This window comes from Lottia gigantea (genome assembly GCF_000327385.1).
Source record: "Lottia gigantea unplaced genomic scaffold LOTGIsca_145, whole genome shotgun sequence".
Lineage (NCBI taxonomy): Eukaryota > Metazoa > Mollusca > Gastropoda > Lottiidae > Lottia > Lottia gigantea.
Genome location: NW_008707710.1, coordinates 314,988 through 329,727, shown reverse-complemented (window position 1 = coordinate 329,727; position 14,740 = coordinate 314,988). Strand labels below are relative to the sequence as shown.

Here is a 14,740-nt window from a genome sequence, read left to right as displayed (position 1 = left end):
TTACTAACAATCAACAAAACACTTTTAATTTTTCTTACAACCAAACTGAGCATAAGTTTGAAATTATTATGATCAGTTGTCTCCCTTGAACTAGCTTTCTTACTTTTAACATACAAGTCCCAAACAATTATACTAAGGACCGTATGCAGCGCTTTTACCTTGACTAAAGTTGAACTTTGGCTAAAACAAAGTTAGGATTAAGGCTTTCATTTTCTACATTTGATAGTCAAATTTAAGCACGACTGTCGTAAAGATCGACCGGTGCATACTTCGACTTAAGTCTAACAGTCAAAGTTTAGGTAAAGTGCTAGCGCTGCATATGGCCCTAAACATTTGGTGACTGCTTACAAAAGGAATGAAAATCTGAGTAATGTTCTAGTACACAGTAGATTAGATCCCTTTTCATTAACTCCCTGAAACAATCGCTTTGCATTTCTGAATTTCTGATAGGTAATTTTCTATCAAATTGATGTATTCCAATGCTGAAATTCACAGTCCCTACTTGTGACCTAGGCCAGTGCTTCTATAAGAGAGTAAAAACCTTATACAAGTCATTGTCAGTGTCAAGCATTCAGTTATGAACACTGTTTTTCAAGCCCAAAAATCCTGATTCATGGTTGAACATTGTGGAATGTTATCCCTAAGGATCTGGAAATTCATTGAGGTGCTGCATGTTTTTGTCAAGATGACATCACTTTAGCTAGAATTCAAAGCAAGCTGTGATAATCTGTATATTGTGTTGTCAACTGTGTGATGTCATGATAGATGGTTTAACCCTTAGAACCCGAGCGGCCGGTATACCGGCCACGACGTCATGATGTCAAATAACCGAGCGGCCGGTATACCGGCCGCGCTGTTCATACACACTTACCTTTGTATTATTTATAGCTCATTCAACTTGCTTCGCTTTTCTGTTTAGATCAATTTTATAATTCCCGGTATTAATTACTCGGTTGCCTTTTTAAACAATATTTCGAACAATAAACATGAAAGTATGAATATACAAGCTGACCATGATTCAGAACCTGTTTCACGCGTATATTGAAATTTGGAAGTTTGAGAGCTATGCCTTATTCATGTTTGAAGTTTTTTATTGATCGTATACCCAGAGATATCCAACTGTATGAATATAAACTTACACAGTTGTTATTTATTAGCTTTTCTGATAGACGCTTACGTCAGCCAATCACCTAATTTGTTGTTATCAATTGTAACCACCCTTTTCTAAATATAGCAATGAGATTCATGTAGAAATTCTCAATTATTTCAGAAATAAACGCTTCTCATATTATTTGTTTATGCTAAATTTCTTTGAATTTTATCTTTGACTAGGAATTTCACCAAAACTTACCCATGACATTTTGTCTTGAAAGACTTTTTTCCTAAAATCATTGTCCGAAAACGTCCAATCTAATTAGGGCACGAGCGATCTATTTGACCAATCAAAACAATGTTACTAAAAAAATCTCTGCAGACGACACAAACAAACTATCGTTTTACCATAATAATGTCAATATATGGCCAGAAAACATTTTTCAGCGGATGAAGTATTGGCACAAATAGTAGATTCTGACAACGAGAGTATCGGTGCTGTCAACTATGGAAATGAAAGTGAATATGATTCCAGTGATCTGAACAGCGACGGCAATAATAATGATGCCATTGACAATAATGATGATATTGCGGAACCTACTTTGCCTCGGTATTCCCGTTGCAAAGTAAATACAAGAAATAATAAGAACAATAACTCTAAAACCAACCATAGATCCAAAATCGCAAAAATCTTCAAAAGTATGGGTCCCTAATCCACCCACAAACGGCTGGACACTAGATGTAGAAAATACCACTGAGAGGGAATTTTCGCCTACTGAAACTCCAGGCCCTAGAAATATTCCATATTTCAGATGAGAGTAGTCCCCTTGATTTCTTTTCTCTGCTATGGGATGAAGGTCTTTGGACTATGTTTTTCGACCAAACCAAAACTCAGATTGACAGAGTTATCAGTAAGAAACCATCAGGGTCTGTGGCCAAGGCCTTCAAAACTCGACCCTTGAATAAAGATGAGTTGAAATCTTTCTTTGGTCTCTGGGTTGCAATGGAGATGCTCGTATACAAAGACAGGTACGAGCACTATTGGAAACTGAAAGATAGCTGGATTTGTCTTACACCTGGGTTTTCACAAACCATGTCCAGAGACAGATTTTTAGCCATATGGTCTACCCTACACTGTGTTGACGAAGACGATCCCCATGTCGATAAAACTGATAAAATATATAAAGCTCGACCTGCATTTGATTACATTTTAACCAAGTTCAAACATTTTTATGTTCCGGATTGTGAAATGTCTCTTGACGAAGGAATGATTCCAACTAAAAACAAACTTTCCTTCAAACAATACATAAAGGACAAACCAATTAAATGGGGTATCAAGACCTACTTATTGTGTGACAGCAAAAATGGCTACATATGCAATGCTGAAGTTTATACCGGACGAAGAGAAGACGCAATACAAATTGACAATCTGGGTGTTACTGGAAATCTAGTCGCAAGACTTACAGAAGAATATTCTGGACAGAACTATTCTGTTTACACAGACCGCTTGTACACAACCGTCCAACCGGCAGAATATCTGTTGACAAAAGATATCCGGATTTGTGGCACTGCAATGACCAACAGAATCCAGTTTCCAAAGTCACTGGTTGGAAAACACACGCAGATGTTGAAGGGCCAGTATGATGTTATTTTCAATGGATCTGTCGCTGCTATTGTTTGGAAAGATAAACGTCCCATCTACTTCATAACGACCGTGTATATATCTTCTCCTGATGAGCATGTTTTGCGATATGATCCGTCGGAACACAGGAGGATTCCAGTATGGGCACCAAAGGCCGTAAAAGCTTATAATGACTTTATGGGTGGTACTGACAAGAACGACCAGATGACAAGACTTCAAAAATGCCGTCGACATTATAAATGGCCACGCCGTCTGATGATGCTGCATACAATTCTTATATTTTGATGGGATATACTCGCCAACATATTACTACTGGTCACAGAACAGTTACTTTTCATTCTTTTATTGAGAGATTGTGTGAAGAGTTAGTAGGTGATATACAAAATGTAAATTCCTCCTTTGGAAGACGAGGTTCTGATGAAACATCCGAAAAGCGCCTAAATCGCGATGCACATCATGATTGTGAGCGACCTGCCCATGCCACAACTAATCAAAGATGTTGAGTTTGCAGGGAAAAATACCTAAGAGCCAAATCAACCAATCCACAAGCCAACGCCAGTCAATTACCAAAACGTCACAAAATCACAATTTGGTGTAGATATTGTGAAGAGTTTCTTTGCGTTGGCAAAGTAGGAGGCAACTGCTGGTATGATTGGCACCACAGGGTCCAATACTTGAGATAGATGGCATTTAAAACGCATGTGTTGACCATGTTACAGAACATTCTTTTGTGATCATTTCATACATTTTTGCGTGAAGACATTATCTGTGATATTCTTTAAAATAATACTGTAAATAAAATTGCTTGCTTTTTGTCTGTGATATAAATAATAGGATGTGTTATTCTTTTATCTGTTTTATCATTGTTAGCTTTTTTCATATATGCACAATTAATGAAACTTTAACGTTTGTTTGATGGGAATTTATTGAAAATACTATTTTACTCTCAATTGTGTTTTTATGACGTTATGCCTGGGGAGGCCAGGGTATGATGACGTTACAGCACTGGGGAGTTAGTGTTCAAAGGGTTAATATCTCAACAAGTCTGCACCATTTTGGGTTCAAAGAGTTAAGAATATTGTTGTTGATAATGATGGCTTTTAGAGAAAGTAACAAGTCATGTTGTAGTTCTCAGCCTTCACACCCCTGGAGCAATCACCTAAACCTTTCACACCCCCAAAAATTTGTTTCATCCACATTTCCAGCATGTGATGATGTGAGGTGCCCTCTCAATTCAAAATAAATTCTTCTCTTACACCAGTTGGCTGACACCCTAATCCCACACCCACAAGGGGTGAAAACACCCCAGGTTGGGAACTAGGGGTTTAAAGGCACATTAGGTTATAATTTCAAGTCATAGAATTTTGTTTACTATATATTATATTATATCTGAACCCTCTCATAGTTTCTATACATTTACCTTGTGACCGAACAACCATTTCACTTTAACAACTGCTGTATTAACTAATACATGACATGACTTTTGCATTTACAATGTATTTTGGATTATGGACATCCAACTCTTCACATCTGGAGGTACGTATGTAAAATTATTGCATGTTGGTTCATCAACATTGGTAGTCCAATCAAAATCCAGTTCTCATAATCAAATATCTGCTTGAACACTAAAAAAGGACTTAAATTTACTTTAGTACACAAATCTAGCTGTTTGTGACCTTATATCGTTTAGATGGTTTCACCTGAAACTTTTAAAAAAGATGGCTTGCAGACGTAAGAACTTTACACTTAACGCCAAAACTACTGGTTGAAAAAATATGACAGCTCTTTTAATCAGATGATTTAGATTAAATGCCAACACAGAGAGAGTCAGTATATCTACAGTTAAAGGGATTTTAGAGAGGGTTTTCTAAACACTGATAGCATCAATCCGCACTGTACCAATTTTCAATCAAACGTTAATGGTTCCTGCAATTCAAGAATATGCGAGAACAGCTTAGACTCCTCCCACTTAGATTTTTAATCACCACAAAACACACAAAGTGACCTCGCTCCAATCTTACTGGATATCTGTAGTCTGCATTGTAGTGAATTCCACTAAAACTAAGTGTATGATGATGTCACTAATCGCAAAATATGCTTTATCACATAAGGCCTTTCATGATTAGTGCATCATCAAACACTGAGTTTTAGTGAAACTGCAGGAACCACAGACTTGTTATTAAAACTTGGAATGGAATTGATGCTATCTGTGTCCCCAAAACACATAAAAATTTTAGAAAACCTTTCACAATTCCTTTTATTTACAGTGCACACACATAATAACACATTTCTAGACTTTTGATCTGCTTGTTTGACATTTAGATGATAATAATTGAAATTTAATTGATCATTTATCCAACTTAAAAGACATGATAAAAGATTGGTTCATTAAATAACAAGTATGTTAAAAAAACATTGTTTATTGAACATTGACCTTATAATAATATTAAAGGTGGTTTCTGTCGCAATAGTTGGGTCATATACTTGTAATGAATAAATATTGTTAAGACAATAAGGATATTTGGTCTAGAATTAGATCTTCACTGAAAACATATTACTTAGTTAGAAAACAGTTAAACCTTCTCAGAAAAATACTTACCTGGTACAAAATCTCTAAAAAACATACCTAGGAAAGTATATTTGGGATAGAAGTAGGCCTAGACCTTTAAAATCATACTTAGTTAGGGGAAAGTTAAATCTTCACTGAAAAATACTTACCTGGTACAAAATCTCTAAAAAACATACCTAGGAAAGTATATTTGGGATAGAAGTAGGCCTAGACCTCTGAAAATATACTTAGTTAGGGGACAGTTAAACCTTCTCAGAAAAATACTTACCTGGTACAAAATCTCTAAAAACATACCTAGGAAAGTATATTTGGGATAGAAGTAGGCCTACCCTCTGAAAACATACTTAGTTAGGGGACAGTTAAACTTTTACTGAAAAATACTTACCCAGTACAAAACCTTTAAAAAACATACGTAGGAAAGTATATTTGGGATAGAAGTAGGCCTAGACCTCTGAAAATATACTTAGGGGAAAGTTAAATCTTCACTGAAAAATACTTAACCGGTACAAAACCTCTAAAAAACATACCTAGGAAAGTATATTTGGGATAGAAGTAGACCTACACCTCTGAAAACATACTTAGTTAGGGGACAGTTAAACCTTCACTGAAAAATACTTACCCGGTACAAAACCTCTAAAAAACATACGTAGGAAAGTATTTTGGGATAGAAGTAGGCCTACACCTCTGAAAACATACTTAGTTAGGAGACAGTTAAACCTTCACTGAAAAATACTTACCGGGTACAATCCCTTCTTAAAAACATACCTAAGAAAGTATATTTGGGATAGATGTGGGCCTAGACCTCTGAAAACATACTTAGTTAGGAGACAGTTAAACCTTCAATGAAAATACTTACTCGGTACGGTACAAAACCTCTAAAAAACATACCTAGGAAAATTATAGGCCTACTTGGGATAGAAGTAGTGTGAAAACACACTAAAAACTTTATGTAAATAGTGACTTGCTGAATTTATAAAGTTCAAGAGGCTAATTGCTGAATGAAAATACATTTTTCTCCATTTTAAATAGTTCAAGGGACATAACTGATGAAAATACATTTCTCCAGGAACTGACCACAATAACTTATATTATGATAAGAAAAAGGTTACAATATAATGTCTGAATCTATGTGAAAGCATTTAATGATGAAAAATGACATCAAGTGATCAGAAGATTAAGCATACCCTGCCTGGAACCATACCTGTCATTGCTGCTAAATACTGCATATATAAAATAGGGAGGTAAAACAGACTTATTTGGTGGCAACTTGTTTAAGATTAAACTAAAACAAATATTTTATATTTTCAATTAGTTCATTAGTTCTTTCTTTTTTTCGCAAGATGGAAAGCTTTTGTTCTAAAAGTGCTCGCTGTTGCCATTGAATTTCGAAATCATCTCTGATGATCTGAAAGCCATTCTAATGTTTTGTTGTGCACATGATGATGGAGTCAAATGAACTTGTTGAACTGAATGCTTTAATGTACATCAAGAAATCTCACTGAGCAAAGTCCTTTCTGAACAAGTGTTAGTAAAAGGCACATTTGAAAGCTTGGTAACATCTTATTCAGATGGGATGAAAAAAAAAATGACCTCCAGGAAGTTGAACAAAACTCAAGACCTATGTGGGTGTAAGTATCAAATACAAGATCATCATTGGAAAATTATCTTTATAATAAATACTTCTCTCTTTAAACAGAGGTTCTTCTATAAGCAGAGAATAGGCATCATTTGCCAACAATGAGAGTTTTTGTTGTAAACTTACCTAAAATTCATTACGGTTAATTTGTTAGAAGATGATTCTATAATTTGCCTGTAATATAATTGTCAATTATTCCCAACTCTCTTATAATAGATATGAATGCTTCTTCCCTACAATGAAAGTAAGTACATTTTAATGAGTCATTATGAACTGCCCAGTCCTTCTAAAAAAGAAATAATGTCATATCTATGATGATTAACTGCACCTGCAGCATAAAAAGAGGATTAAAATGATGACCCTGAAAGTAATCAATTGGGAGGACTGACCCTTTTTCTTCAAGTAAAATTTTAGGAAAATGTGAAGCATCATCAGACTTTTCACAACTATGTGGTGTTTAAACAACCCCATCGTCATGAATGAAATGGTGCTGGGGCTCAGATTTTGTACTCAGAAAATTTGAAGAGTTCTCTGCTGAACTGAAGAAGATTTTGCTGGGACCCCACCTTAATGACAGGGCTGGTGTTAAAACTATACTTGCTGTTCTTGTAAGTCGTGATGCTCCACACGCCTTCTCATTGAAAGATAAAGGGTTTGGGACACAAGATATACTTCTCTCAAACATTGAAAGACTCTAGTCAACTTCAGTAGCCATGTTAACAAAAATATGCATTTTACAAAAAAAAGTAGCTACTGTCAGATCAGGCATTAACAGACATTTGATGCCAGCTTTTAATAACATCTGACAAAAGTCAATTCTTCAAATTGATGGTTGGAAACTGGAATCACTGACTCCTGATCTGACATAGTAGAAATCTGATAGTTTACAATTTTGATATTGCCCTGTTATCAATAAATGAGGCAAATGGGTTTTTTACCTGATCCATAGCACCAATCAGATCTTAACCTGAACCACAGAATCAGTCAGATCTTAACCTGATCTATAGCATCAGTCAGATCTTAACCTGATCCATAGCACCAGTCAGATCTTAACCTGATCTATAGCATCAGTCAGATTTTAACCTGATCCATAGCACCAGTCAGATCTTAACCTGATCTATAGCATCAGTCAGATCTTAACCTGATCCATAGCACCAGTCAGATCTTAACCTGATCTATAGCATCAGTCAGATCTTAACCTGGTCCATAGAATCAGTCAGATCTTAACCTGATCTATAGCATCAGTCAGATTTTAACCTGATCCATAGCACCAGTCAGATCTTAACCTGATCTATAGCATCAGTCAGATCTTAACCTGGTCCATAGCATCAGTCAGATCTTAACCTGGTCCATAGCATCAGTCAGATCTTAACCTGATCTATAGCATCAGTCAGATTTTAACCTGATCCATAGCACCAATTAGATCTTAACCTGAACCACAGAATCAGTCAGATCTTAACCTGATCTATAGCATCAGTCAGATCTTAACCTGGTCCATAGCATCAGTCAGATCTTAACCTGATCTATAGCATCAGTCAGATTTTAACCTGATCCATAGCACCAGTCAGATCTTAACCTGATCTATAGCATCAGTCAGATCTTAACCTGGTCCATAGAATCAGTCAGATCTTAACCTGATCTATAGCATCAGTCAGATCTTAACCTGGTCCATAGCATCAGTCAGATCTTAACCTGATCTATAGCATCAGTCAGATCTTAACCTGATCCATAGCACCAGTCAGATCTTAACCTGTTCCATAGCATCAGTCAGATCTTAACCTGATCCATAGCATCAATCAGGTCTTTTTCTTAACCATACCATCAATTAGATCTTAACCTGATCTATAGCATCAGTCAGATCATAACCTGAATCATAGCATCAGTCAGATCATAACCTGAACCATAGCATCAGTCAGATCATAACCTGAATCATTGCATCAGTCAGATCATAACCTGAATCATAGCATCAGTCAGATCATAACCTGTACCATAGCATCAGTCAGATCTTAACCTGATCCATATCGTGCAAGCTCTGAACCAGGCTGTGTGCCATGTATTTTTTCCATTCCCAATTGTTGAAAGATCTTAATCTTACACTGTCTATTGCACACTGGGCCTTGATATAATGTCCAATCCAAAAGACTATAGAGTTTTTTTTATAATCGTTTTCTAAACTCCAAACTGAGGAGGGATTTATTATATTTCTTTTTTACAAAATTGCAGAAATATGTAGATTTTAACCCCTTTTACATTACAAAATTTATCCGTTTTTAGAACGGAACAGATGAATTTTGTGTAATGTAAAAGGTAACTGTTTAAGAACTCTTAAATGCGCATGACTCACAAGCGACCTTCACCTTTTCCCACGAAATTTTGTCATTATTCAGTTACATTTTTAATTACATCCAGATGTGTTCGATTACATCATGGTCACTACAAGGGTTAATTTTATCTTCTTCAAGAAGAGTTCCACAGATAACCCAGCAGAGAACGCTCATCATTTTCACTACAACTAGAACCATACTCAGACCACTTGAGTTTGAGTTTACTGTAATGTAAACAGGCTCATTTTATCACAGACTTGTCCAGACCGAGAATGGAATGCTTTATAGTTGAGTTTAGTTGGTCTGACAAGGACAGTTTGATTAAAATAAGTTCCAAATATTGCCACATTGAAAACTGAGTGAATTAAACGTAATCTTAAAAGTGAATGAATTACTGATATATCTTTTTCTGAAATATTTTTATCAATGGCTTCTCATCGCCTAATTGGTTAGAATTAGATGGAAGCAATGCAAAGGAAGTTATGTCTGGAACCATAGAAACTACAGATGAACAAAATCTGTTTTAAAATCACTTTAAACATTGTGTTATAAGTTGGTTTGGGTGGAATTTGGGATTCTGCGTTAAAAAGTTGTAGTGGTATATCCATTTAAGTTTTAATGTGTTTCTGTCATTTCAGACTGGGGTATCAATGGATCCTATTAATCCTATAAATCTAAAAGATGGCTTACCACTAGCAATGGACACGTTACGACCAGATTACAACTCCGATGACTCCAGAAGACCAAGTTGTGATGAATCAAACAGGTCCAGTTTAAGTTCATCTCGTAGGCCTAGTCAGTATGAAGAAGGAGAACATCTTAATGCAGATTTTGGTTCAGTAAGGTAAGGGCTTGCTTGGTTTATTTAGCATTCTCACACTTAACTTCGTTACATATAGCATATATAACAAATATATTTGTGTACGATTCAAACATACAAGCTATCCACTCAAATTGATTTCGAATTAAACTTTATTATCCAATCAAATTGTTGCATTTCTTAAAATCTGGATGTTATCCCAGTTTAAGTATTAACGGACCAAAATCATTATTTCAACAAAGCTGTAATTCTCACTTTTACAGACAAAGTTAAATTTTTTTTAAAAATCCATGTCTCATATTATTACTTTCAAAGTTCTTTTGCACCAAGGAAAATCTTGCAGGTCAACATCTGGTTATACCACAGTTTAACTGCTGAAGCTATGAAAGCCATGGGGAGCCGCGGTGGTTCAGTGAGTTAGTAGTTTGCTCGCTAACCTGAAGGTCCAGGGTTCGAACTCGGCTTAGGTCGAGATAATACCTTCGGATTTTTCAACCCGGTTTCCCCCCGTGTGCTACAGGCTGTTCACGTTAAAGATCCCTCGACAGTTGGAAATTGAAAAAGAGCAGGCTAATGCTGCTGTCCTGGCAAAATTTCCCTCATGGCACCCTGCATGGCGTTGCCCGTCTTCATTGGCCCACATGGTGCAGAAAAGTAGGACGTAAAACTTTATTCATTTCATTTTCATTTTTATGAAAGCCATGATTTAATCTAAACAAAACCAGCTAATTATTGTGGTCACATATGATATTTAATAGTGGATAATTTTTTGTAGTTATCTCCCTTTATTCCTAACAACAAACTCTACAGTTTGAAGACACAAATGTATTAAATTTTGATAGAACTAGCACCACATTTAAACATCTAGATCCAAGCTATCTATACATTTATTTATTTTGTTCAGTGTTGTGATGGTTCAGTGAATTTGATTCCATCATGATTCAACACAATTACATTATAGTATAGGTTGAGAAATTTCTTTCTGATTTTTAAACCTTATTTCCTACTGTCAGTGTCTGTGATAGGACAATAATGTAATGCGAAGAATTGCTGAAAGTTCCAGCCACATGACTTATTTGTTTAGTTCTTCCAATATCAATCTGTGTTGTTGTTGGATATCAATTTTGTTTTGTGGTTTGAACAAGTGAATAAACCTTTTTGTTGCCTTTTAACGTATTTCACATTGAGCCTTGACATTTAAGTAGATAATTAAAAGCAGACGCAGACCAAAGAATATTGCCCATTAAAAACAAAATTTTGTTTATATAGATACAGCTTTATGGAACAAAATCACTGTTAAAGTTTTATGCAACGTTTCGATGGTTTCCCCTTGTTGTCCTCAGGCACATGTCTTCAAATTTTCATAAGCCACACACGAAAAAACATTGTTCAAAAGAATCATTTCGTATGCTGCCTTATCACATGATTTTTGTGTCACGTGACCACAAGGTTCAAATTTAAATCTATTTCACATGATGAGATATATGTTGATTGGTTGAGAACAAAAACTGACAGACTCGAAACAATTGTCTGCAAAACAATTGTTCCAAATTCTAACAAATATTTCTCGAAAGAAAAACAATGTTTTTTTGCTAACAAACTCATGACTTAATCAATATGATTTTTTTCATGAAAAATCAAGTCTGTTGTTGGGCTTTAAGGCAAGAAATCGTGTTATTTAAAAATTATTTCTAAAAGGAAACAACCAAACATAAGACTGCTGTGTATAACATTATTACTGGTTTCAATAATTGTATGTCTCGCAGAGAAGTCTGATGTTTTTCTACATCATATGGATTCTTCTATTGCTAGAAATGACTGTGAGTTCAGCTAGTCTGGACCTGCTTCATTAGCCAATTGGGTGGGGTAAAGTAGCATTTTATTACTGCTAGTCGTTACCTACATTTGTTATATGCCCACATCTCACTATGTGGACGTATATTGTCGGCACCCCTGTCGGTCTGTCAGCTCTAAAAACTAAAAATTCGGTATGTGTATACATATTCATAAAACGAAGATCAAGTTTGAATTTGAGCTATTTTCGACTGTTAGAAACGGAGTAATTGCCCTTGCCCCAAAATCTTGAATATGCTATTACTCTCTTAGTTTTCAACCGATTTTGATGAAACTTAAAATGGATGTTTCGTTTTTACCATCGGCATGCAGTGGTGGGCGTATATGGCTGTGGTCCACTATCTTTCTCCTATTTCCTTCCTATCAAATGCAGATAATTCTGGACACACATTGATTTGAAGGCGCAAATTTTGATGGTGAGCTGTGAACACTATTACTGATTTGCTCAGCTAAAAGAATTCCTGTTTCTGAGACTAAACTATGATTGGTCAAAAAGAATAGCCTACCTGTCACTTTAGATTGACAGAATGACTAAGCCAGATGTGAATTAGGAATTGCCTTTTGTAAAACATGAATATGGAAATTAAGAAGGCAAAATAGTTTTAGATGTCTTGGTATGGTTAAGTTGATGTCAAACTATGATATAAATATGCTCGACATGTTGCTTTGTCAGAATATTTAAGTCACTTGAGACCAACAATTTCTACAGAGGCTTTTATCACTGTCTGAAATCAGCCTGTCTTAATCAATATGACTTAAACTCAAATTAGATATGACATTTCCATTTGGAAGCAGGATTTAGTTTTTATTTGTCGCTGTTGAATTTAGATAAAACTAATCAGATCTTATTTTTAACGCTTACTCTCCAAGATGTTCCACGAAAAATGTCGTGTAGCTTTCATCGACATCTGAAGAAAAAAAGTCATGTAGATTTCTAATGATCTGTTTTTTAATTAAGGAAATGGCAAATGAATGTAACTTCGTCTGAGAAGTTCAATTGTTTATCCATTTCTTTAAAGATTATCATAGCTAGACTCTAAAATGTCACTAGTCTAATACTTGTGGGATTTCACTGTCAATAAAATTTACACCTTTATGTTCTTCTGTGAACTTTGTGGATTCTATCTAAAGTTTTATCATGTTCAGTTCATGTTCCATGAGACAGTTCAGAGCTAAACTGGTTGAGTAAGTCTACTGACTTGGAGGGTTGATATTTGCAATGAATGGTATCTATGTATTTTTTCCCCAATTGACCACTGTCAGTTCAACTTGTAATTTTAAGTCTGTATTGAGAAATTTATTTTATTGAAATAAATGTTCCATTTTCAACATTGGATTTTGAATTATTGAGTTGATGTTTGGATATTAGTTTTATTTTGAGTTGATATTTGGATGTTAGTTTTATTATGAGTTGATATTTGGATGTTAGTTTGAGTTGATATTTGGATGTTAGTTTTATTTTGAGTTGATATTTGGATGTTAGTTTTATTTTGAGTTGATATTTGGAGGTTAGTTTTTGAGTTGATATTTGGAGGTTAGTTTTATTTTGAGTTGATATTTGGAGGTTAGTTTTATTTTGAGTTGATATTTGGATTTTGAATTATTGAGTTGATGTTTGGATATTAGTTTTATTTTGAGTTGATATTTGGATGTTAGTTTTATTATGAGTTGATATTTGGATGTTAGTTTGAGTTGATATTTGGATGTTAGTTTTATTTTGAGTTGATATTTGGATGTTAGTTTTATTTTGAGTGGAGTGTTTGGTTGAAATCTGTCTTGGCAAGAAATGAAATGAAATGAAGGGGCCAGCATCGAAATTGAAATGAATATAAATGATAAAAAACGGTACACAACAGAAAGTAAAATCTGGTGGGCCTTATTTCATTTCATTTCATTTCATTTCTTGCCAAGCTCACTGTTGAAATTTGAGCCTTCAAATTCATGTGTGTCCAGACTTGAATGTTAGTGCAGAAAAGTAGGACGTAAAACTCCATTCATTTCATTTCATTTCGATTGAATGTTAAAATGACAAGTCGCTAATTTAAGGTACTCTGTGTTCTATTGAAAAGACATATATAGAAATAGTGAGTAAAATTATTAGTTTTAAGAACTACATAGTTTTCATACATTTCTAGTACTTCTGAGACTAATTACATATATTCAAGATTAAGATCAACACCCTAAAACAGCGCATCTGTCCCTTTAAGGATCTGTCCTTTTTTTTTTTTTTTAATTAAATGATTTTTAACCCTTTTTTTTTACAATTTAAGGCATCACGTTTTCCTTCAACATGGTATTGTATCATTCTTCAAATAAAGTTAAGCAGTAATGAAACTTAATTTTGAAAATTGGCTTATATGGTTTAGTTTGTTTGTGTCAAATCCAGACAGACTTGACATCAACATTGAAATTCTAATGAATCTTCTATTAAGAAGAATTATCTGACATTTTTACTAAAAGTTTGATAGATATGTCTCTATATAATAACAGAAATACTTTAATTACCCTATATTCTATTCTAGTTGTTACCAGTTTGGATATTGTAATCGAAAGGCATCGCCGAGTGAGAAAATTACGTATTCATAGCTTATTATTGTCCAATCAAAATTGGTCTACTATATTGGTAGCAAATTTCAGCAAATCAAAACAAATCACTCGTTTGCAACATGCCATTATATATTTTGATGAATATGTAGCCTGCGGTACAGAATTGAGTGAGAAGCCGAGAGAAAATAAAACCTTACTTTGGAATATTTACTTGGAAAGAATGTGTTCTTATCTCTTCAACGGGCGGTGTTGTGTT

The 14,740-nt window shown here is 34.8% G+C and overlaps 1 protein-coding gene across 1 annotated transcript; it reads left to right on the top strand.

Annotated features, from left to right (window-relative positions):
* Positions 1–1,517: 1,517 nt before the first annotated feature.
* LOTGIDRAFT_172940 (hypothetical protein) lies at positions 1,518–14,523 on the top strand (the record flags this gene model as incomplete). The annotated part of the gene is made up of 3 exons (XM_009050122.1): positions 1,518–1,718; positions 9,902–10,107; positions 14,460–14,523. 3 exons carry the CDS (start codon positions 1,518–1,520, stop codon positions 14,521–14,523), a joined length of 471 nt encoding a protein of 156 aa, XP_009048370.1.
* Between the last annotated feature and the right edge of the window lie 217 nt (positions 14,524–14,740).